Source organism: Rhipicephalus microplus, chromosome 1, assembly GCF_043290135.1.
Source record: "Rhipicephalus microplus isolate Deutch F79 chromosome 1, USDA_Rmic, whole genome shotgun sequence".
In the NCBI taxonomy this organism is placed as follows: Eukaryota; Metazoa; Arthropoda; class Arachnida; order Ixodida; family Ixodidae; genus Rhipicephalus; species Rhipicephalus microplus.
In genome coordinates this window covers 31,322,901-31,347,643 of record NC_134700.1, presented here as the reverse complement: position 1 = coordinate 31,347,643, position 24,743 = coordinate 31,322,901, and the positions used below count along the sequence as shown (strand labels likewise).

Here is a 24,743-nt window from a genome sequence, read left to right as displayed (position 1 = left end):
TCAAGGCACTCGCGGGGTGGTTAATGACCCCGCCCCCTCTCCCAGTTTTGACGCAGAGCGTAGTCCGTGTACATACACAGGGGGAAGGGTTCCGAAAGAATGGTTGATGTCTTTGGCCGTTCGCTGTATATGTCATGACTTCAGTAGTAACTATCTCATCCAGTTAGTCTCGCTTTCAAGGATAGCCATTGCGTCGAAATTTATCCGTGGTCAAACGTCTCAGAATGCTCGGCGACGTCACGGCGCTCTTAGTAGAGGTTCCGGACGTCGTTGGTGTGTTGTTGTAGTCGTTCCGACAGGTTTTTTGTCTCGTCGATATACAACTAAGGGCACACGGCGCAAGGGATTTTGTAAACGACACCGGTGGTCCTGTCTATTGTTGGCCGGTTCTTCGGGCGGCGGAAGACGTGGCTCACCGTACATAAAGGCACGTGCGTGATGCGAACCTTTCTTTTTTGAAGACCCGCGCCAACATCTTGCTGGTTTCTTGGACGTATGTTACCGGCACGCGTTTCGAAGGGCTGCCATGTAATGCCGATCCAAGGCCACCTTATTCCAGTGAGCCAAGAACACATGCTCCAATGACACGCAGCGAAAGAAAGAAGAGACCCGCGTAATTTCGGACATCATAAAAACCAGATAACTGTAAACTTCACACAAACAGCCATCCGCCGCGCAGAGCAACAGGGAATATGGAAACCCCAATCAGCAGTATTTCGCAGCCCTCCGAAACGCTTACCGGTCCCATACGTCCGAAGAACCCGCGAGATCTTGCCGCGGACCTTCAAAAAAGAAGTGGTTTGCATCGCGCACGTGCCTTCCAGTACGCTGGGTCATCTCCTACCCCACCCGAAAGACCAGCCAACCGTGGACCGGACCCCTGGTGTCATTAACAAAATCCTGTGCGCCCAGTGGCCTTCGTAATTCAGCGAGACAAAAAAACCTACGAGAACGACTCAATCAACAAGCCAACAACGTCCGGAAGCTATACAAAGAAGTCAGCGCCGTCACCGAGCATTTTGAGACGTTTGGTCACAGGACGAATTTCGACGTAATGACACGTATTTGAAAGCGAGACTAACTGGAGGAGAAAGTTACTGCTAAGTTCGTGGCATATACAGTGAATGGCCCAAAACATCAACCATTCCCTCGGAATCCTTTCCTCGGTGTATGCACATGTACTACGTGGCAGAACGTGGCAGAACGGCAGATCTACGTGGCAGAACGGGAGAGGGTGCGTCATTAACCGCCTCCTGAGTGTCTCGAAGACGCCACTGCAACGTAGCCCCGGTCATCCCTTAGAAAAGAACCAAGTCGGTTCCGAAACGTCGGGTTTACGCATATTCATGCACTTTTTGGTTGGAGTTAAAATTGTTTCCCCGTTCTTTAACACGTACGTAAGTCTTGATAGACGGGCCTCAAAAATTCTCACCACCATCGAAAATGCTACCGCTGCGGCCTGTAACCGCCCCCACGACCTTCGGGCAAGCAATCGAGCACCATAACCTTTCACCAAGCGTGGCAAGTCAATCTAGCGGTCTATTCGCGATTCCAATTGAACGCTCGCCACCTAGCTGATGCACCTGGAAACTGCACTAAAGGGTAAACCATCAAAAGAAATTTGCTACCACTTTAAGCACGTTGAGAAACATTCGCCTTGTCAAACGCGCAAGCCTCGAAAAAATTGATCTCCGGAGGCCAATAAATTGTGCCCCAATGCATGACATCGCATTGCACAGATGACAGCGTATCAATTACTTCCCGAAGGATGAAGACGACGCCCTATAAAGAATGGCGTTGATAAGAAAACTTACACATCGGAAAAGAAGTGAGGGACACTATGGTAGTTTGTTCAAAGTATTGCGCTCGCGATGATTTTGTTCGATTTAGTGAGTACATTATCATTTAGCATGTGTGCAATCTGGCCAATATTGGGCAACCTCTAAACGCGGAGTATATTTTCGTTTATACAAGAAAGCAATTCAGGAAATATTTTCGCGTTATGTGTGCGACTGTAATTTTTGCGTATACTTGTTTATTGCGCAAGTTGTAAGCTCCTCATTGTGAAATGAAGGTGCTGTATTTTGATTTTGCATGTGCATAAACAAACTTGTACAAACGCATGCACGAATACACATAAAGGTTGGGTGTACGTCATCAAAAAAAATCACCCTGTGCCCTTGTTCTTGACGAACATTTCTTCCTCGTGAACTGCAGTACTGAAACCTGAAATACAATAAGTGTCGATAAGCATACGTTGTTATGCCTGCTTTTGCTCTGTGGAATCTACACACGGTGCTGCATTATCAATAAACAAGATGCGCGGATAGGTTAGGTCCGTCAGATTGCAAGAAATTAAGAGTAGCTACAAAACAATCACAGCATATTCATGAAGTAAATGATGACGAGTGGGCGAAGCACCGGGGGATCATTCACCGTGAATTCCCCGTACATAGCCAGAGCTGCCATTTTACTGCAGCTGCGCGAGGCCTTGCTGCTTCTGGATCAGCTTACCGACGTTTCCGTGCCGCTGCAGCTTCGTGAGCCCTCAGCTTCACGTAGGCTTGCCGGTGCTCCCATTTCGCTGCAGCTTCGCGAGCCCGCATGTCTGGATCCGTTTGTCTTCGCTGCCGTGCAGCAGCCGCTCGGCGAGCCCACAACTTAGGACTTCGTTGACGCGCAACCACGCTGCGCGCTCCATGACCACCGCTATCGAAAGAGAGAGAGAGAGCCGCACCCATATGGGCCTCCTTTTAAACAGCTGCACGCACCAAGAGCGAGCGCTGGCACCACCCTGCCCTCTATCGGGCAATTCCAGTACTAGCGTGTCACACCGACCGACACAGGACATGGCTCGACCGTAAGAAGCTTCGCCCCTAAAAGCAATATTTCCAGCTTCTGGAGCATGCGACTCGCGGGTGCATCACTTGGTTCTTTTTCGACACAGTGCACCATGGCTTGGAGTGGAACAAGCCTGTTTCTGAGTCAAGCATTATCACGATTCCACTGAATAATCATGCGTGTATATATTGTGTTCGAGCGTGCATAGAGCGCGTAAACAAGGTTTTTCAACTTGAAATTTATATGATGCGGTTCACCGAAGAGGCTCAATATCCCTACGCATAGAGTAACTATCTCCGCTGTTAGGCAGGTGAAATTTTTTATTCCATTGAGGACGAGGTTGTTCGTGGCCAGCGGCTTTTCACATTCGACGAGGCAACGTGAGTCGACGCCACAATAAAAATATACTTCAGCAAAGCGCCAAGTAAAAGTGCCCTGTTGACCCTGTTAACTGCAGCCATCTTGGTTTTTGCGGCCAGTGCTGCCGGCCCAAGAAATGTTTTGTGGAGTAGCTAAAGATTGCTTCATTGCTGCGCGAGGTCCTTCAACAGCGAAAAATAACCTGGACACGAATAGAGAACACTCGTGCTGTTGTGAGTGTGTTCTTTCTCTGGTAAACTCGCGCAGTTGAAGAACATCTGCTACGAAACAGAGGACAACGCAAACAAAGGCAACGCAAAGAAGAGGAACGTGCCGGCGCACGCTGCTAAAAATAGTGGCTGACGATGTTTTCTCAATCTTCGCGTTACCCTCTTTCTCTTGACGTCGCGACAACAATCTATTCTCATTGTGCGGCATGTGCTCTTAATTTATTCTTTCTTATAACATTTATTAACGCGAAGGCTTGCCTGACATTACGCGATCATGGGGTCTTGCGCGCGACTGCAAGAGAGGAAAATGCAGACGTGAAGCCTCAGCTCTCGTATCTTGCTGGCGTCGTTGTTTAAGGTTCAGCCATCTCATTCTTTCGCTTCAGAGGCATATGCTTACTGCTATGGGTACCAGAGCATGGTACACGCTGCTGCAACTCATCTGTCGTGTCAGACGCAGCCACAAAACCACCGTTAAAGCAGCTTGTCACGTTGACCCTGCACTGCTTTAATAAAAGATTGAAACAATTTTAAATATCGCTGTACCATTAACTATCTAAAGACATATACTGCTTTCTAAAAAATATTTACAGAAATGAAGCTTACTTTATATATAAGGTGTGGGCACTGTGTCGAGTCTCAAAACTTCGACAAAAAGCAATACTTATCAATAAATATTGAGCTTGGCGCTGTACCGTTAACCGTAGACAGGAAACTTTCATCATCCAGGATCAGCACGCGGTCTCCGCCAGCCTCTGCTTTGCTCCCAGAACACATGCGCCAATCTGTCCGGCATCAGGTACAAAAACTTTGATGGGGCGAAAAATTCAGCAAAGCCATAGATAACAAGGAAGGTAGAAATTCTTAACCAAGCGAGATTCGAACCCGTGTACCCACCTACTGTAAGCAAGCCTCTTCACCAATTGTCTGTGGAGGAACGCTAGCACGGCAAGGCACAATGACCCTTGTTTGGTATAGTCCAGCAAGTGAACCCAAAAATGAAGCGAGAAAGAGTAAAACCTGCCATAAAAATAATTAAGAAAAAAGGGGATCTTGGGGTTTCTTTTGCTTTGCTAGGCAGATCATCAATTAGCACTAACAGGCAAGAAAGCCAAGGACTCTTTTTTGACTTTCTTGTCTGTTAGCTCTAAAATTTAGTGTGCATGAAAAAAAGGGATGCATTCCTATTGAAAAAACGTCCACCACAGGAATCGTGGATTCTACCATCGACCATTTTGGTGGATTATGGTGCTGGAAATATTAGTGCCACATGATGTATGGTGGTGTATGGTAGAGCGGATGGTGAAGCGCGCCAACTGACAATGCTGGGGCGCGTCTCAACGCATGTCGAAAGTGAAAGTTTATCCATACTCACACGCACTTTGTTAGCGTAAAAGTACGAATCAAGCAATAGAGTGTTCAAGAATTGCCTTAGTGGCGTTTCTATAGCGTGGCGACATGAAGCGACCGCTGTATTCTGCTCTAACATTGAAAGGGGCAATTGCCAACTAGAGCTCCTTTATTTATCGACAACTGCACGCGGATGTGAAACATTTATAGTCGCTGTTCACAGTGACACCTATAGTCTTCTAAACATCCCTACAAAAACACACCGCGGATGTCTAACTGATGTAAGTACGTGACAAAATGTACACATACATGTTCACGGCCGCATATTCTACGCTCCACAAAAATTTACCCGTCGTTGACACCATAGGAAAAAAATAAACCTGTTAAGAATCGTAATAAACAGCGTTGGTTTCTTTTGACCTTCAACATATATCTCTACGCATTCAAGAACGAAACACTACGAATAAGTAAATTCACATACTGTCAAGTACTTTCTTTATCATGCCATCACCTTCCACCAAGCTTTCATCACGCCACCGCCATCCACCTTGCTCACCAAGCCTTCCATCAAACACGTTTTGCCTCGCCACCATCAGCCGGCATTTTCTACAGTCACCACCGTTAGCTCGCCACCACCACCAACATCTGCCACCATTTTTTTTCCTCTAACCGTCATCAGCCAGCGTTTTCCACCATAACCGCCATTGGCTCGCAAACACCACCACCATCTGCCATCATTTTTTCTACTCTCGTATTGTTACAGTGCCTACATGTTGTTACGGTGCCTCAGATATGCGCACTAATTGCTTTTGATTTGGCAATCGCACAAGTACGAACGCTGATTCTTGAGCAACATTGGCGAGCGCTGCGGATGTGGTCGGCCGTTTGGGGTATCAGCTTGTGCCATTAAGAGTACCCGGTATCGTGGACAAGCAGTCATAAGAACAGCCAGACCAACATTTTGGAGTCGGTGGTCACCAAAAAGACTATCGTATTTAAAAAAAAGAAACCACGGAGGAATCAAGAAAGCTCGGCACTTCCTTCGGGCTTTCTGTAAATTGTGGAACACTTTTGTCGCAGCTGAGGAAGGAAAACGAGAGAACACTCTACCTTCTTATTATTGTTCCTAGTTGCGCCACCACTATTTTCGGAGACCATCGTTAAGTTATTGATAATACGGCTGAGTGTATGAAACATAAATGAAGTAGTGAGTGTCTAAACTTTGATGTTTCACCGCTGAAACACGACACCCGCACGTTCATTCGCAGGAATACACTTTCCCTACGGGCCCCAAAGCCTTCCAAACTTCCTATAAGAGGTTCGTATAAAACGAGATGTAGGTAATTTGAACCATTGAGAAAGCCGGGACGCCCTTGCAACATTACAAGTGGTCGGAAAAGCTAAACTAGGCCAACCAAGGTGAAGTGGCGACGAAGTGAAATGTAACAGAGGTAGACAATCCGGTTTTATTGTTTTAGCCCCACTCGTGAAGTTCATAATATTGTTTTTGTTGAAACGGAAATATTTCGGAGACCAAGTCTTCAAGGGGTCCTGGACAAAACTGCGAGGTCTTTCTATGTGCCACTTTTTGTTGTTTTTTTTGTTTTCCCCCCTTTTACTTCTTCTGGCCGTTCATTTCTTTGACACTGACGCTTTCAACACTTGTCCTCAAGATTGGCCGGTGACTTCGTGGCAAAGTGAGTTACGCACAGCTGGTTATATGTTGATTCACGGACAGCACGAAGGCAGGTGACGAAAGAGCATCCCGCTTTTACCGTCACAGGAGACGGAAAGGCAATATTCCTTGAAAGTACACCATCTAGTTCAACCACAGCTTCTGAGGCATCAAAGCTGAAAACTGTAGCGGTAACCATTGCTTACTATTTTTGGCCGATGTGGCATGTGGGAAAGTCATTCACTCACTTCGACTTTACCTCCTGACCGAGCTTCTCCTCTTCTTTCGTAACTCCACCCAGGCAAGAAACATTCTTCTGCAGAACTTGTCTGCTGCAGAAGAAACGGAAGAATAGGAAGTGTAATTCTAGTATATCGGTGTCAGGTAGAGATTGGTTTAGTTTGCACAGCTGTTTTTTACGAATCGGCAATCGCCGCCTTTCCAGCTGCAGTTACAATTGTGGTGAATCCAATGCTTGCGCATAACTTCACAGCTATCAACTGGTAGTCAGAAATAATAAACTTTTTTATTTGTGGCATGATAAAATCAGACCATGAAAGCCCTACTCGTGAAACAATAAAATCATGTCACTTTTTGATGGGTACATTTGATGCTGCCTTGAAGTGTGCTAAAAAATATTTGAACAAATTGCTGACATTAAGAACGAGTTCAGGATTCACTGATGGCTTGTCGATTGCTCGAATACATATATGAGCTAATATGGAGATTGGTATCTCATGAGCGTCGAGAGTTCGACGATTTACACTGGAGCAATACTCTAACACAAACGCAAAAAATAACTTATTGTGTAACTTGCATTTCGTAACTTAAGAATATTTTTACCTATAAATGTAAGCTTCAGCGTCTGCAAAAGCTTCGCCAGGAATGGATTCATAAATTTAAATGTGGCAGCGCATCATGACAGGGATAGTCAAGAGAGACGCACGCACTTAACTTGCAACTAGACGTTTTCTTTTCACTCAACACAACCTGCACATCCAATGACGAGAGATGAATAAAACCAAAAAACCATCATCAGCCGCCTGCGTCAACAAGCGATCGCTTACGATAGTCGTTTTTCTAACCGGGCTAACCTAAGAAAGGAGCGCAGGCACATTTTTCTTTCCGCTTGTCTATTTTGTGCCCTTCAATTATTCCGCGCGTCGAGAATTATTGAGAATGCGTGTGTTCTCAAACCCTGAGGTGGAACCACTGCACCGAATACCCAAATGATTCTTTTGACTAGCACGCATGTGTCCTAAGTGTTTGGCTAATGCATCTTTCAGTTTGGCGTTCGTACCCGCGTTCACATATCTAAGCAATAAAATATACAGTTTTTACTGTTTTAACAATTTTCTACTCAGTGCTTGATCATACAATTACGCTTATGGCTACTGCCCACAATTTTTTTCCAAACCATTCTGTAGCGGAAGTAACTTAGTCTGCTCAGGGCTTTCTCACTTTTCTTGAGCGTGCCTTCTTTATTCCTGTCGGCTAAGGGGACAAATCATTACTTGGACGAAGGCGGGTGAGCATATATTGGTGATCATTGATGACATGTGCATTTTATGTGTTGTGCTTTTACATGTTGTTTGCTCGCATTTATCAATCTTTATTTTTTTATGAATGGCACCTGTAATCGCTAAAAAAACGTCCAGTTGCGAGCTAGCGCCACGTGTATGTCATTGTCATAATTTGGTACGCCATGTAAATATATGAATTCTTTTCACCCACCTCATGACGTGCCTTAGTCAGAAATGTAAGCAGAATATGTGCACTTTCCCGGACCTACAACTGCAATCACTTCGCGGATAGTTGAAACAACTGCAATTGATTGATTGATTGATTGATGTGTGGGGTTTAACGTCCCAAACCACCATATGACTATGAGAGACGCTGTAATGGAGGGCTCCGGAAATTTCAACAACCTGGGGTTCTTTAACGTGTACCCACATCTGAGCCCACGGGCCTACAACATTTCCGCCTCCATCGTAAGTGCAGCCGGGATTTGATCCCGCAACCTGCGGGTCGGCAGCCGAGTACCTTAGCCACTAGACCACCGTGGCGGGGCGTCATAGTAGTTAAACACGACCGAGAGTTCAGCTAGGTTGGCGTTCGTGCTATGAAAAAAGTATCTGATCATAGGCGCTTTGAATGGAAATAGCCAACAAAAAACCCAACTAAACATAGGACTTCAAAAGACATCAGACCTACGCTGTGCTTCTTTGACTGAAAGGATGAATTATTAAGAAAGACCAAGGACAACAGGAGAAGGAAAACGCACAACTTGACTGCGCATTGTAAGCTAACACCATCTTACAGAAAACCAAGGGGCACATGCGCTATTTGTGGTTCGTTGTTTCAGTGTTATGTATAAACAGACAAAGACTGCACTGGTTGTGACCTTATTGATCGAAGCACGAAAATTCTGCTTAATTGTGAGCCCTCGTAATCAATTTTACAAACTATGTAAACTGTTATTTTATTTACCTGTTCATGCCGACTATCGTCGTGTGGACACCATGAAACTTGGTCAAACTGTATTGAAGTCCTAGTCTCTCTATGCTGCAACCGGCTTCCTACATAGAAAAGCAAGGTATGGTCAGTTGTGTCGCTTTGACCTGAAAAATGTCATGCATTGAGCCAGCTATAGCTGAAGTAAAGTCCTTTTCCGATGGCATTATCTCAGATGCGACATTTTCCGTACGCCTTACACACCCTGAATTTCTTCGCTTTCATACTGAGATTATTGTGCTTATATTTTTTACAAAATTAGTTATTATTGAAAATGCCTGAGTTCATGAACTATCTGAGGCATAGAAAAATAATTAAAATACCTAATTCTTGTGAATAACGTGGGTTAGAAGAAATGCAATAGATCGACCCCACATCAATCCCGAGTACTTAACTATGACCTGCATAATATCCTTCATAATGTTTTGCTTCTCTGAGAATTACCTTAATATATTTTCCTTCTTAAGCTTGTACTTCTTTCAAGCCACATATATAAATGTGCTCCTCCATGCGAAATCTGCAAAAAGGATATGGGCCCTCTAAAGTGTGGGTAGGTGGGCTGAAACGTCAATTTATACCTGTGGCGTGCTCCTTCCAGAGACGCAGCTAAGTGAATTGAACTGACAACAAGGCTTAGAAATCACAGTACACAACAATGATTTTAGGTGCGAAGCAATTAAAGGGGAACTGCAGCAATTTTTGACATTCATCTATTTCATATAAAACTTTCAACTTATGCACTCTTGTGCAGCCTGGTCATAAGTGCCAAAATATGCGAGCCTCAGTCAATTATTTTTTCAGAAATAGCTAATTACAAAATACTCGTTAAACGCAGACCAGTCTTTGTATGGGACGCCACGTGCCTACTCATTCTGATGCCTCCTTAAGCAGACGAATTCAGCACACTTTTTCTTCTACGACGCGATGACGACGCGAGCAGAGCTGTTCGATTTTATTGGCTGCATATTGTATTAGTCGTGAATGACATCGCGTCTCACAGTAAGCACGCACAATAATGAGCAACAAGGAGATCAATACGGGTCGTTCCCAATAACTTGCGCACCTTAGGGGTCGACACCAGACCGTGATGCTTCCGCGCTCAATTCTGCCATCACTGAAGTCGTCACTGTTATGCTCATACAGGCTGGAACAGCTTCATTGAACGTTGAATGACACAAACAGCTTGTTTTTCGCGCGTCCACCACGATGAATCAGTCAGTGGCTACGGTGCTCTGCTGATGACTCGAAAGTTGCGACTCTGATCCTGGCCGCAGTGGTCGCATTCCGGTGGATGCGGAGTGGCTGACACTCATGTGCTGTGCCTAACGGAATTTGCCATATATGGCACTTGCATAGGTTATATGCGGCCACATATAGGCATATGCATATGTGGCTTCCATTTAACATACATTGATGTGCATCCGACGAAGTCGGTTCACTTATGGGTTTATTTACAGCTATATAAAGCGCGGTTTGCCAATATAAGAAGTAATCCGGCCTTATAAGGCAGGGCCACATCACGTATAACATATAGAGTAGATCCCTATTTGTGTACGTGCTTCCTTATATGGAATAAACCAAGTATATATATAGCACCACGATCATAATCTTTCATGCGGATTGTCATATATAACAATCCGTACCCAAAGGTGACCTACTTAACTTCTACAACAACAAAGGTAATAAATAAATATATTCTTTTTGCAGTGATTGATTTGTGGGGTTTAATGTCCCAAAACCACCATTTGATTATGAGAGACGCCGTAGTAGAGGGCTCTGGAAATTTCGACCACCTGGGGTTCTTTAACGTGCACCCAAATCTGAGTACACGGGCCTACAACATTTCCGCCTTCATCGGAAATACAGCCGCCGCAGCCGGGAATCGAACCCGCGACCTGCTTTTTGCAGTGCGATAAAACAAAGAAACTTTTAGGTCAGCTTTGAGTACGTGATAGTTGCAACTATGCATGCATTCGTGTAACTTATAGTGCACAAGGTTTCCATAAAACTTAGGTTTTCAACGATGAGGTGCAATTATCGCTACATAAATATTTTATTAGAGAGCAGACATGTTTTGGGTAACCTGGTGTGCGCACATGCACACGAAAGACAACAGAAAAGAAGAGACAGGGAAAAGCGCAAACTTTCAACTGAATTTAATTATTCATCATCTTTCATATATGTAGTCACATATAACCTAGTCAAGCAGTGACAAGGTCAGAACTAAACATCTTAAAGCAGGCAGCGCAAAAAATTACGCTCACTATCAGATAATCTTCGGGTATCACTAACACGGTTGAAGCTAAAAAACCAGGAGGCATTGTGCTGACCAAAGCAATAGTTTAAAGGAAATAACACAGAAAAAAGAGATGTTTCGGCTACCCCATAGAAGCCTTGTTCACAGTGAAATGAAAACGTGTGTGAGGCAGTTCACCTTATGTACGTTTCAATATATCAGGCAGGCAGTGCGCATATACTGAAGACAGATTACAATCGCTCCTGTTTAAAGTGCGCGGAGTGGTTTGTATCACCAATGACTCAACACACAGACGCCGTGACAGTCCTTTTTCTCTAGCAAGAACACGTGCCTTCCCCCAAACGATTATGCGACTACCTGACGCATGTTCGGCAAAGGCACAGCATTTGATATTTCCTTTCTTAACATTGTAAATGTGCAGTTTAGGGTGCCGTTCAAAGTCACATCTTTCAGCAATATACACATTGTCACAATACGCGCAAGGAACAGCGTACACCCCACCAGGAAACTTCACTTTGGCTAATCTGTCTTTCACGTTTGCAAGCGATTGTCGTAGCTTTTGGTCCGGAACATGTGCCATATGGACGCCATGGGAACGCAGAAAACAGCCTAGGGCTTCGCTGATCAAGGGCATATACGGTATTCCCGCACGCTTCTCACCGGATGCAGCACAAGGGAAATGTGGGTGGACGTGCAATTCGACGTTCAACAGTGTTCAAGAAGGAATTCGGATAGCCACAGGCCGACAATTCACGTCACACCAAGCGTACGTCGGCTGCGTAGTCTTCTTTTCTTGTGCAGATTTTCTGCACCCATCGAAGTGTAGAAACCACGCCTCTTTTGTGAGAAGAGGGCTGCGTGCTATCAAAATGCAATTAGCAACCTGTGTGTGTCATCTTCCTGAACACGCGAAACTAGAAAGTGGGCCCCTTTCTTTCAATGAGCATATCAAGGAATGGGAGCTTTCCTGCGTCTTCCATCTTCACCGTGAACTGAATTATTGTTTGTATGCTGTTCAGGTGTTAAATAAACGCCTGAACCGTCTCTTGGTGAATGATGCAAAAAATGTCGTCCACATAGCGGCAAAACACCTCCGGAGCTGGACTGCATGAAGGGAGGGCTCGACTTTCCATCGCTTACATAGTCAAATTAGCAGCGATCACTGATATAAAAGCACCAGACGTGCAGTGGATCTGTTTGTACAACTTGTTTTCGAAAGTAAAATACTAATTCGACAAACAGAATCATAAAAGCCGAAAAGCCCGGTACATCAACTGGGAATCTTCCCGCTAGATTTGCATCCGACTCCAGAGCTGTCCTGCGCATATCCCTAGCCAGTTCTGCGGGCACACTGGTCAAAAGCGATTCACGTCAAAGGACACTAAAATGTCAGCTTCATCGAGGATGACGTCAAGGACTCTGTCCTTTAATACGTATGAGTTCCGTATGTGGGTGCCGCGGTGGCCTAAAAGGGGTGAAATGACATGATGCAGAAATTCTGATAGCTTGTGCAGGGTGAGCGTGTAAAATCTACAATTGGGCGCATGGGAGCGCCTCGCTTGTAGACCTTGGGCAGGCTGTAGAAAGCCGGTGCTGAAACACTGTGACAAAGTAAGGTGAAGAACAGTGACATGCGTTCAGAAGAAACCACACAGAAGACATCCGCCAGAAGTTTTTGGAAGTCTTTTTGCACCTTGGGCATCGGATCACGGTCGAGACGCACGTACGTGTTCGTATCCTGTAACAGCGTCAACATTTTACCCGAGTTGTCGGTTCTGTCTAACAGAAAAGTTTCGTTTCCCTTGTCAGCGGGAAGGATGTTTCATACGTGTTTTCATTTCACTGTAAACAAGGCTTCCGTGTGGAAGCTGAATCTTCTTTTTTCTGCGTTTTTTTCTTTTAAACTTTTACTTTAGTCAGCGCATTGCTTCCGAGCTTTTTACCTTCAACAATGCATCATCTCACCAGATTGCCTTGCGTCAAACTTTAAAGTTCATCACTAACACAAGTGTTACCTCTTGCAGCGATATAAAAGGCTTCAAAAAAGTGTTACCTCTTGTGTTACCTCTTGCAGCGATATAAAAGGAACACAGTTTGATGGCCCCTGCGACATAACTGCCACAGTGACAGTGGCAGCTTACAGACTGTGATGTCTCTTTTGTTGAAGTCACAAAGTACGCACCACTTTCACACATACATACATACTTCTAGAACTACAACATAAATACGCATGCCTTGAGCTCTTTACTGATGTGTCAAAGTCCAACACTTTTATGTCATATGCAGCGGTAGGCCAATCCTTTTTCGAAGCCGGCGTTCTTCATCCTGATGCGAGCATTTTCACGGGAGAAGCTTATGCAATACTGGCGGTCGTAAAACGCATCAAAGAGGTAAAATTACAAAAGGCGATAATATACACAGATAACTTAAGTGTGGTCAAATCCCTGAAAACTAAAAAAAACAAAAACCCCGTGATGGTGGTACTTTACTCACTTCTGTGCACACTGTGCACATCAAAACAGGATGCAATTGTCTGCTGGGTTTCAGGGCACCGTGTGATACAAGGGAACGTTTTGGCCGACAAGCTGACTGCTTCCGCCAACGACACTACTTCGAATACATCAATACCGACCCCTGCACTTGACTTAAAATCTTTTCTAAAACGAAAGCTCAGGAAGTAATAGCAGAGCACGTGGGACAAACACACAGATAATAAACTACATGCTATGAAGCCGCAACTAGGTTGTATTGACCACCACTCTCACAATCACGACACACAGAAGTAACACTAAGAAGGCTTAGAACAGGACATACACACTCTACACATTTATTTCTTCTATCTACCAGTAATCCACCATATTGGGAGAGATGTGGCGAACAACTTACGGTACTCCACATTCTGGTCAAGTGCAATGAGCTAGATTCTCTAAGAAAAAAGCACTTTTTACTCCCAACCGACAGCAGCTCCCACTACACCCTGGGATGCTCATTGGTAGGAATCCACTTTTTATACTGCAATCACTTTTCACGTTTTTAAAAGATGTTCATAGCTTTCACCCCGTATTTTGAGGTTATCCGTAGCACGACCTTCGTACCGGGGTCGTGGCTGTGGTGACTACATCTCTATCAAGGTTTTATTATCATGTCATTTTGTCATCCACTTCCAGTGCATATATCTCACACCATTGTCATGATTTTATTACTTCCATGTTTTCACCCACGTTAGTGCGAGGACTTTTGACGCCCCTTTACAGCCTCGCATCATATCAATGTTCACACATCAAGTCTTTTGAAATGGCTCTCTTTGGCCATCAATTGGCCCTTGCGCCATTAAAAACCACTCATCATTATCGACAAAGCCCAGACCGTGCCTACTCGCTATCTTTTTCATGTTGTGGGAAGCGCGATGCATATAACGCACCACCTCTGGACGCCACCTGCGATGCAGGCCAGGGTACACGCTGGAACGGGCTGCTTTGACATCACGCAGAACCTCAGCAATTGCTGACACTACCGTGCAAAGATACCCGGCAGCACTGAACGCCGAACCTTATCATGAAAGGTAACGTGAACCTTCACTTAGAAATAACGGGATCACTCATTTGTTCACGCTTTGCAAAGCTATAGAATGTGCTCACCGATTTTTTAGAGATTAGGATTTTGGGTCGAAGTGCTAACACCACAGCTCGTGAACTGGTCGAAGCCTTTCATTTCGCTGCAAGAGGCAACAGTTGTGTGTACATACATTAATATTACTATTTCATAGTGAGCGTGATTTTTCGCGCCACCTGCCGTAAGATGTCTTGTTCTGACCTTGGGACCACTTGACTATAATTACGTGTGACTATATATATGAAGATGACGAAGAATTATATTCAGTTGAAAGTTTGCGCTTGTTCCCATTTTTTCTTTTCTGGTGTCGTTCGTCTGCATTTGCGCTCACCAAGTTGCCCAGATTTATGAATCAACTCGCCCAGCTACACGTTTTACTGAACGACATGTTTTACAAGGAAGAAGTTGTGTCAGGCCAGAAAACCTATTGAAGCTCCCGAAACTTTCTATCTGATCAAGCAATCCTATGTAGTATTATGTAAAACGAAATTCATGCAACCTATAATATTCACATTATTGCACATCTTGGAGCAGTAGCAAGAAGTGGTAGCATTTTTTATCTTACACATCGGTGGACCAAATTGCTGAGTATTCGAAGGTGGTGATCCCTTCGTTTAACAAGATTTTAGTTATCTTCGTTTACCCCCATCTGCGATTGCTTTCAGCAGCCATTTACCGTATTTGCATGCACAGTGCAATCTTTAGGCAATTATCTTTTAAATACAAAATGGCCCCACCACGGTGGTCTAGTGGCTATGGAACTCGGCTGCTGACAGGCAGGTCGCGGTATCGAATACTGGCTGTGGAGGCTGCATTTCCGATGAAGGCGGAGATGTTGTAGGCCATGTGCTCAGATTTGTGTGCAAGTTAATGAACCTCCGGTGGTCGAAAGTTCCGGAGCCCTCCACAAAGGCGTCTGTGGTGAATGAAGAAAAACGACGACAACGACGGAAGTGCGGCGCAAGGCGTGTGTGGTTTTGAGTCAACGGTGAGTGTGAGGTCAGCCAATCAGCTGATGAACTGTGATGGCCCATAAAGGTGGCGTGCCACAATTGGGCTACGTGTGACCATTACGTGGCGGTAAGCTTCGTTGCTGGGGACGAGCCGAAGCAGCGGCAGACGGAAGAGAGTGGGCCGAAGCGTCGGACGCAGGCGACCCAGGTTCCGGCCAGGGAACGGGGCTGTCCACGCTACTGCCGTCCAACCACCAGCTGGGGTGGCGTTACCGGCACGAGTACTTCATCTAGGGGCGCGGCCTGGCCTGCTGTTCTCTTCCTCGCCGAAAGCATTGTGGGTCTCGGTGAGGCGTCTCCTTGGTCAGCCGTTCGGCACAGCGATGGATGTGGCCTGGCTAATGGTCACGGTTGTGCCGAGCATCGCGTCTCGACGTAAACTCTTCGCTGGACGGGCTGGCCATTCCCCGTTTGGAGCATCGCGTCTCGGATGTGGGTTGACTGCTCCGTAGTCGCACCCACGCCATGAATCGCCGTCGTCACCAGAGCGTCACACATCGGCAAGTAAGCACATTCCATAGCGCCTCTCCACCGCCTCCTGCCCTGCACCTCATCGGCGTCCGTCGTACCGCCGATCTGGCCCTCAGGTTTTTCGAACGCTCATACTTAAACTCTAATTGGTCATTTTTAATCAAGCTTAGTTCTCTCTGTTGCATTCTTTGTACATTTTCTGTCTCAGTGTTTTCTATGTTTAGTTTCCGTGTTCTGTCATAAACGTCTTGTGTTGTTATCACGCCGTCTCTCTCAGGCCTTTTCTTCTAACACGGCACGGAACACAAGGGTGACGAACCTCAGCCACCATAAAGAATATTTTCATTAGAGCGTCTCTCATAATCATATGGTGGTTTTGGGGACATTTAACCCCACATATCAATGAATCAAAAGCAAAAAAGAGGACCTATGTGAATGCAACTCGCAGGCATTATGAATAATTCAAAGTATAAGTTGTAATAATTTTTATAAAATTGCATCTAGCGTTTCTTTTGGCTACATATAACATTCTTGGCTATGCAGACAGTAAACTTATCGAGAATTTGGTGAGTGCCCAAGTAAACAATTTATTTGGTGTAGTGTTTGCAAGCGTCGAATAAATATAATGCCATAAACACTTAACGGGCATACGTTAAGATGGGTGCAACTGACTCACACATGACGCACTTTTATTGAACTATGTATTGAAATGCTGAAGCTTTATAGCAACATTTACGTAGGCTACCGAATTCACAATGCTCCTACCTTGTGTGGGTGTGTCGTTACTTGTCGAGGTCGCTAACGCACACGTGCCTCATCAGGATTAGCTTAAACATTACCTTGCAAATGCAATCAATATGACACGTTTTTTTGCGAATAAGGGCTGGCGTAATTCCTAAGGCAAACTCGGCAATACGTAAACAGCCCTGGTTGGTGCGGCCACGTATTCATTATATCTGCTTGCGAACATGATTTCAACACTAACACTGTCGTTCATTTACTTGTACAGTATGTAGGCCGGTACATACCCATCAGAATTCGCAATAACGCACTCGAGTATAGAGGCTGATGGACACCCGGACACTGCCGTCGGTGGATGCAAGTGAACAATGGTTTGATGCTAGGGGGAGACTAAAACGTTTGCACCACAACGGGCAGTGTCCGAAGCTGTTTTTCAATGATAACCTGACAAGGCTCAACCGTAATCTGTTCTTGCGAGCGAGAACAGCAGCACGAGAAAAAAAGCTACAAAATCTCATGGGTGAAGGGAGGCAAGATTTTTGTGAAGAAAGACGAAGATGCGCCTCTGATGCGAGTGAACATTTTGTTAGACATTGCTAAAATCTCATAAACTCCATGGCAATGAACTTTTATACTACATCAAATTTCCCTGAGTTTAAAGATATTTTTGGCACCACGCGAGAACATGACTTTACAGTGATTAGCGTAAATATTAGAAGCCTTGGAAAGTACTGGGATGAATTTATAACGGTAGCGGAATCGCTCAAGGATTGTGTGGGCCTGTTTGTTTTAGTCGAATCAAATGTGTCAGTGAATGTCACAAATATCTTCGTCTTGAATGGTTACAAGGCCTACTTATGTCCAGGACAAACCAACGAGGTGGTGGCATAGCGCTATTCGTTAGCACGAAATATTGCACCACATCACTGAACATAATCTTTAGCCATGCTGAATGCCTTGCAGTAAAAATCACGCTAGCAAACACGGACTTACTACTGCTAGCCTTTTATCGGCCTGCTAAAAATAATGTCTCACGATTCTTGAGAGAGCTAGATGAAGTCCTAGACGGCCTAGCAACGATAGATCAAATTTGCGCGGTAGGAGATCTAAACATCCATACATTGAACTATAACACAGTTGATGTATCTGATTACCTTTCAGTTTTAGCAAGATACGGCTTACAGTCGACCATAAAATCCCCAACACGGGAAGAATCCATACAGACCAGACTTGTGTCTTCCTGTAGAGACCATATTGCTATGCGAGCACCAAATTATTCATTATGGTCTTGCGTGAATAGGAAAAAAATAACTGACCATTATTTCGTGGCCTGTCGCATATGTAGACAATTGCTGCTGCAGAATAATGAGAATACAGAAGGAAAAAATAATAGTAATGAACGGAAAATAGAGATATTCATTAGTAAAGTTTTTGATCTTTTTATAGCACAATTTGACTGAATGCAGTTAACCTTGCGATTGAACTATTCCACAATATACTAAAAATTTTGCGAGCAGCTACTAAAATTGAAACGTTCAAGTACATAGTTAAAAACTAAAAAACATAAAAATATTATTCGTGGTTCACTGTAGATATTATGAGCGCTATTTTTGATAGAAACTGGCTATTGAAACGTAGCCGACGGGAACCAAAAAATTGTGATTTGTAAATTTTATGCAAGATCGCAAGGAATAGGGTTGTCATTCTTTTAAGGTCAGCGAAAAAGCTGTATTTTACGGAACAATTCAACCAAGCATACAAAAATCCGGCAAAGACATAGGCTTTGATAGATAATCTAACAGGCAAAAAGAATACGCCCACTGATCTACTCAAATCGTCTTCCGAGAACCCCGAGTTAGTGGTTGATCAGTTCAACACTTCTTTACGTGTTTTTCCAAGAATGCGCATGCGCATACACGCACTTGCACGCTTGAGCAGTCTGTTCCTGCATCTGCTTATTTCCTCACGTTCTCGAAGGAAGATCTCAGGAGATTAATTTTCATTGTTCATCCAAATAAGCAACCAGGAATTGATGGGGTAGCTGTGGCCACGCTTCAACGGAACTTTGAAGCATCATCTGGTATACTTCTCTTCACGGTAAATGAGTTTTTAACCAGTGCATCGATTCCCGAGAAATTGAAAACGGCAAGAGTTAAGCCATTGTATACGCAGCAAGGAAAAAAGATTATATAGAAAATTACAGACCGATTTCTATCTTGCCTATACTCTCCCAAATACTAAAAAACTTTTTGCTTCAATGTATGACGTCCTTCTGACAGAAGTTCTCGCTACTAACACTCCAGCAATTCGGTTTCATTGCTAATCGCAGTACTATACCAATAATAGAAGAATTTAGTGATGAAATATATTCGGCTTTAGACAAGAACCTGTTCTGTTGTGTTCTATTTTTAGACTTGGAAAATGCGTTCGAAAGAGTAAATCATACCATTTTGTTAAAAAAGCTATTTCGTTAAGGCTTTAGGGGACCTTTTTATTTTGTGCGCAATAATTACAATACAGGTCACAGGTTGTTAAGGGATGTAGGGATGTAATTAGCAATAGAAAATATATTACTGCTGGTGTGCCACAAGGATCGGTGATGTCACCATAGACATTCAATTTACTTATGAATGACTTCCCCTTGGGAATTAGCAAAGCCATTGTGCAACAGTATACAGACGATACGGTGCTATTAACACGTCACATACGTTATGAAGGGGTGATTATTGCTGTTCAGAGAGAAATTCACAATGATACACGGTTTAATAAAAACTCCCTAATTTTACACGAAGAGAAAACAAAACTTATCTGCTTTCGAAGCCCTCTAGTGCACTAGTTCACTGTATTCATGGCACAGCGGCCAAATGCTTGCTAAACCTTTCTAAAACCAAGAAGGTTACGCCCACCGAGTATAACATAGCAGCCTTTTCCTGTCAGGTACTGCTCAATGTACATGCCAGTGGCTGCTAATGGATAATGAGAGACAAGAGAATTCGGCTTTTACTTTCTAACTGCTTGAGCTTAACATTTAACCACCTCGAGTTCATGGTATATACTAATTCATTTTATTTATGGCACTGTGGCTCAACGCTCACTAAACCTTTCCAAAACTAAGGAAGTTACACCGAACGAGTATAACGTAGCAACCCTTTCTTGTCAGATAGTGCTCAATTTACATGCCAATGGCCGCTAATGGGGAATAAGAGACAGGAGCATTCGGCTTTTAGTGAACGCACACGCCGTGAACTTTTTATTGTTCAACGAAACACAGGAGAAATCTCCGACCGGCACAACCTTGCAGGTGAAAATGTAACTCTTGTTACACCCTACGACTACGACTGCAAGCAACGATTTCACGGGTGCCGCTCTAAAGAGCTTCACCCTTAAAAACGCTGACTTCAATCACCATTGGCGGCCATACTTACCCCTGTGTGGCTTACGTGGCACCTCCACCAGGAGCTACAAGAGAAGTCATCTCAAATGCCTTTGACGACGAGACCCCAACTCAGGTGTACGAAGACCTGGTGAGACGGAATCCCGAATACTCAATACTCGCAGCTCGATGAACGGGAAATACGCACTGCATTCTCAATACCTTCGACACCATTGAGGTACCACATTTCATTAAATATGTGGGAGCCATGATTACAAATAAGCAGCGCACGACTTTTACACAAAGAGAGACGATAGGGACACCGCTGCACTCTCAACTAGTTTATTTCGTAAACGACCTTGGTTATTATACAACAAGACGGTGTACCACGTGCTACAATGACAACGTATTTTCTAAAAAGCCAACTTCGCAATCGCTCAAAATAATCGATGCTTGGCTTATACAGTAATCTTTTCTTTTTGCGATGTGGAAGGCCTCGATCACTTCCCTTGTCATCTTATCTCTGTGGCTGGAAAGAATTTTAGTCTCGGAGAACAGCGGGGAACAGCCACATTCTAAGCAATGCCGTCTTAAGTGCGAGTAAGCATTATTAGCTAATGCTCTCTTGTGCTCCGTTAACCTTGTATTTATGCACCGGCCTGTTTGACCGATGTACATTTTCCCACACGACCTGAGCAAACAGTAAACCACCGCGGTTCTGCACTCCACAAACAAAACACTGTGCTTAACAGAGCACCTACACCTATCCTACACCTATGTGGAGCACCTACACCTATGTGGGAGCCATTCCTTGCTGCACTACATGCCGCGAAAGCCTCGCCACGGTGATGTAATGGCTGAGGTACTCGGCTGCTGACCTGCACGTCACAGGATCAAATCCCGGCTGTGGCAGCTGCATTTTCGATGGAGGCAGAAATGTTGTAGGCCTGTGTACTCAGATTTTGGTGCACGTTAAAAAACTCCAGGTGGTCGGAATTCCCAGAGCCCTCCACTATGGCGTCTCTCATAATCATATGATGGTTTTGGGAGGTTAAACCCCACAAATAAATAAATTCATAGCACGGAAGTCTGGATGCCTGTGCAAACTGCAGACTACAGGGTCATTGTCACGACGTATGTCCAAGCCCCAAGACTAATCTTTGCCTTCGTTGTGGCATCCAACATTCACCCCATTATTCTCCTTGCACGCCCAAGTGCATAATGTGCGAGGGCTCTCATCTTACCTGCGCTAGATCATGCAAAGGACGCAACATTTACCAGCCACGCAAACAGACAAGGCAACCTCAAACGCAGTGACAAGAACCAGTTCCACACGGGGACAATTTCCCCCAGTTGTTGCTGGGACCCATTCAGCCAAGGCAACACAAACGAGCCTTGACCAAGCCACCTGAACAATGCTAGTATCCTCCCCCTTCTTCCTCCAAGCACTCACCATCATCAGCAGCGGCTTCCAGTCTGCAAGACGCTCCGACCAAGTCTCGGGAGGAGGCAGCGGCAGCTGAAGCAGAAGCTCAAGTTGCCCGAGCTGAAGCCGCCGCCCTTGGAGAGCACATCGCGAAGCTCGAAGCCCACTTATGTACTCTTGCCACATGCCGTACCATTCCATCTCCTTCAACTCCTACTACATCCCAACCTCCTGCGCACAGCCCACCCACATATCTTTCACACCAAGCCATGTCAACGCTACATCCTCTTCTGATTCACTTGAGTTAGATATCGACACACAACTTCCTCGGCACACAAATCAAGACACAAGAGTGCGTCCCTCAACACACAGATGATTAGCCGATACACCGATACTGCTTGAGTCTTTTGCTACTCGTTTGGAGGCAAAATTGCAGGACGGTATCAATTAGAAATGCACAACGTTCAAAGGCGCGGTAATCCGTGTAACAAAGAAAATGCTGCGCTTAATCATCATTCTGATGCATTAGCCTAATCATTGAATGACCGCTGCAAGAATCTTGCTTCACAGCTCCAATTGTTAACAACACGCCTTCCAAAGTCACATCTCTCTTTAGTAAACTCAGGAAGCCCAAAGCAGCTAAAGGGCAACCCGCTCCCTGATGTCACTAACGACTCCCAACCCTATGTGACGACTACGCCCTTTCTCAATTCTCATGATGACAGCTAGATACCGTAATCTGACACTCTGGCAGTGGAACTGCCGAGGTTTTGGTCAGAAGCATCTTGTTTTCCACCAACTGATATCTTGTGCCACGGGACCCATGATCTTTGCCCTGCAGGAACCCTTTAATACACTAACTTTACCCAGCTATACTTCTATTACACCCATATCCCCTACTCCCTCTTAGGTGGCGTTTCCAATTGTTCGCTCAATTACCACGATCTCCTATGTTTAGCAGTTCAGGACATTGGTCACATTCTAATTGAGATTGTGCCGCAACATGCTAGAACTAACAACCTCTTCATTCTGAATGTACACAGCAGCCCTAAGCCCTCACAAGTCAACTTCCAGCGCCTCTTTAGGCTCGCGAAACACACAGCCAATGAGTGCCCCCTACTCGTCATGGGAGATTTTCACGCCCCATATACAGCCGCGTGACACACCAAAAGATCGTCGGGAGTGGTTAGCAGCGCAGTAAGCCAGTCTCTCGCTGCTCATCGATTCGGCCTTTCCGACACGCATAGGGAATAGTGTCTGCAAAGACACTACACCAGAGCTTACGTTCGCACATCGCCTCCCTCATGCCACATGACGCAACAGATAAGAGAATTTGGGCCGGGACCATTACATTACCGAAATTCTCGTAATTATGCAGCTACCCCGCAGGGTTCTCAGAGGTTCAACTTTCACTAACTGGGTTTTTTTTCGTACTTATAAGGCAACGCGCACCCACGCGTCTATCACAGACATCACAGAATGGCCGAAACAGCTTCGAAGCGATGTCCGATCTACAACATGTCTAGTACGAGAGGACTGTCCAATTGATACGGCTGACTCCCTTCTCCTACAAATATGGGACACTAAAGGGAGAGTAGAACGGCACTGGCAAAGTCAGCGTTAGAACCAAACTCTTAGACGTCGCCTCGCCCGCCTGAGCGAAGACGTAAAGACCCACGTGGCTACTCTTATATGACACAACTGAGAATCGCTTTGCAGTATATTTCATGGCAGTATGAGTTTGCCTCAGACTTCGAATTTCTTCAGACACCTAACTGATCCAACGCAAACAAGGTGCTTGATTGGACTGATTGGTGCTGCATGGTAGACGAAGAAAGCTGCTTAACAAAGCAAACGACAGGAGGGGATAGAAGAGATGAGAACAGAGCGCTCAAACTCAGACTAACGAAAGACACAAGCTCATTAAACTCCTACATACCTGCAATAAACCTTCACCAAAACTCCTTTAGGAACTTCGAAATCAGTACTTCCCAACATACACCGTCGTATTGCATACCGACTTAGAAGGTTTTAATGAACTTCTCAACCAACCCATTACACTAGCAAGAGTTCAAGCTGAAGAACAGAAGTCGAGCACTTCCTCAGCCCCCGGTCTGGATAATTTCGACGACCAATCAATTGTCATTCTTACTGAATACTTTAATGAGTGATGTCATGATTCTACCGCAATGGAAAGAGACCAAGGTTGTCCCTCTACCCAAATCGGGGAAACCTCCTTACGTTTAACCGCAGGCCTATATTCCTAAATTCTTGTGTCGGCAAACTCATGGAAGATCTCAAAACAAGGTTGTGCCAGTACTTAGAGGGCAATAAATTGTTTGTATTTTGCCCTGGGACTGCGACGCAGGACATTTTTCCGCAACTTAAACACCACAATCTTGGCTCTAAAACCTGCGCCACCAGAGCTACCTTGAGAGTAGATCTAACAAAGGCATTCGACAACGTTGCGAACTCAGCTACGCTAGAAAACCATATAAACCTGGGAGTCGGCACAAAGATATACAGCTACGGCCGGGACTTCCTCAGCCACCGCACAGCAAGACTTGCCTTTAGGGATCACAGCCTACCAGGCATCACCCTTGGCGCACGTGGTGCACCCCAGGGAGCATTTTTTTCACCTATTTTCTTTAACATAAGCTTCTTCATCTGCCCTGAAAGCTGGGTCAGATCTCTGTCATCCACTTCATCTTCTACGTCGACGATATCAGCGGCTGGGCAAACCGTGGTAGTGACGTCGAAACAGAACACTTGCAATGGGCGCTAATCACCATCGACACATATGTTCGAGAACGTGGGTATACCTGCTCGCCTTTCAAATTGGAGCGCTTGCTTTACCGACCGAAGGAACATATTGCAGCC

The 24,743-nt window shown here is 45.0% G+C and overlaps 1 protein-coding gene across 22 annotated transcripts in view; it reads right to left on the bottom strand.

Annotated features, from left to right (window-relative positions):
* LOC119178032 (uncharacterized) overlaps positions 1–24,743 on the bottom strand; it is a 653,511-nt gene that overhangs the window by 201,565 nt on the left and 427,203 nt on the right. For 6 of the 22 annotated variants that reach the window (XM_075892549.1, XM_075892220.1, XM_075892950.1 and 3 more), the window contains 2 exons: positions 8,947–9,035; positions 6,705–6,788 (listed from right to left, as the gene is read on the bottom strand). The exons of 1 other annotated variant lie outside the window; for it this stretch is intronic. In XM_075892549.1, coding sequence (XP_075748664.1) covers positions 6,705–6,788; positions 8,947–9,035 — 173 coding nt within the window. Of the gene's footprint in view, positions 1–2,116; positions 2,227–4,126; positions 4,217–6,704; positions 6,789–8,946; positions 9,036–24,743 lie in introns of those variants that run through there. 15 more of the 22 variants (XM_075893208.1, XM_075893172.1, XM_075892359.1 and 12 more) reach the window with 7 other exon arrangements.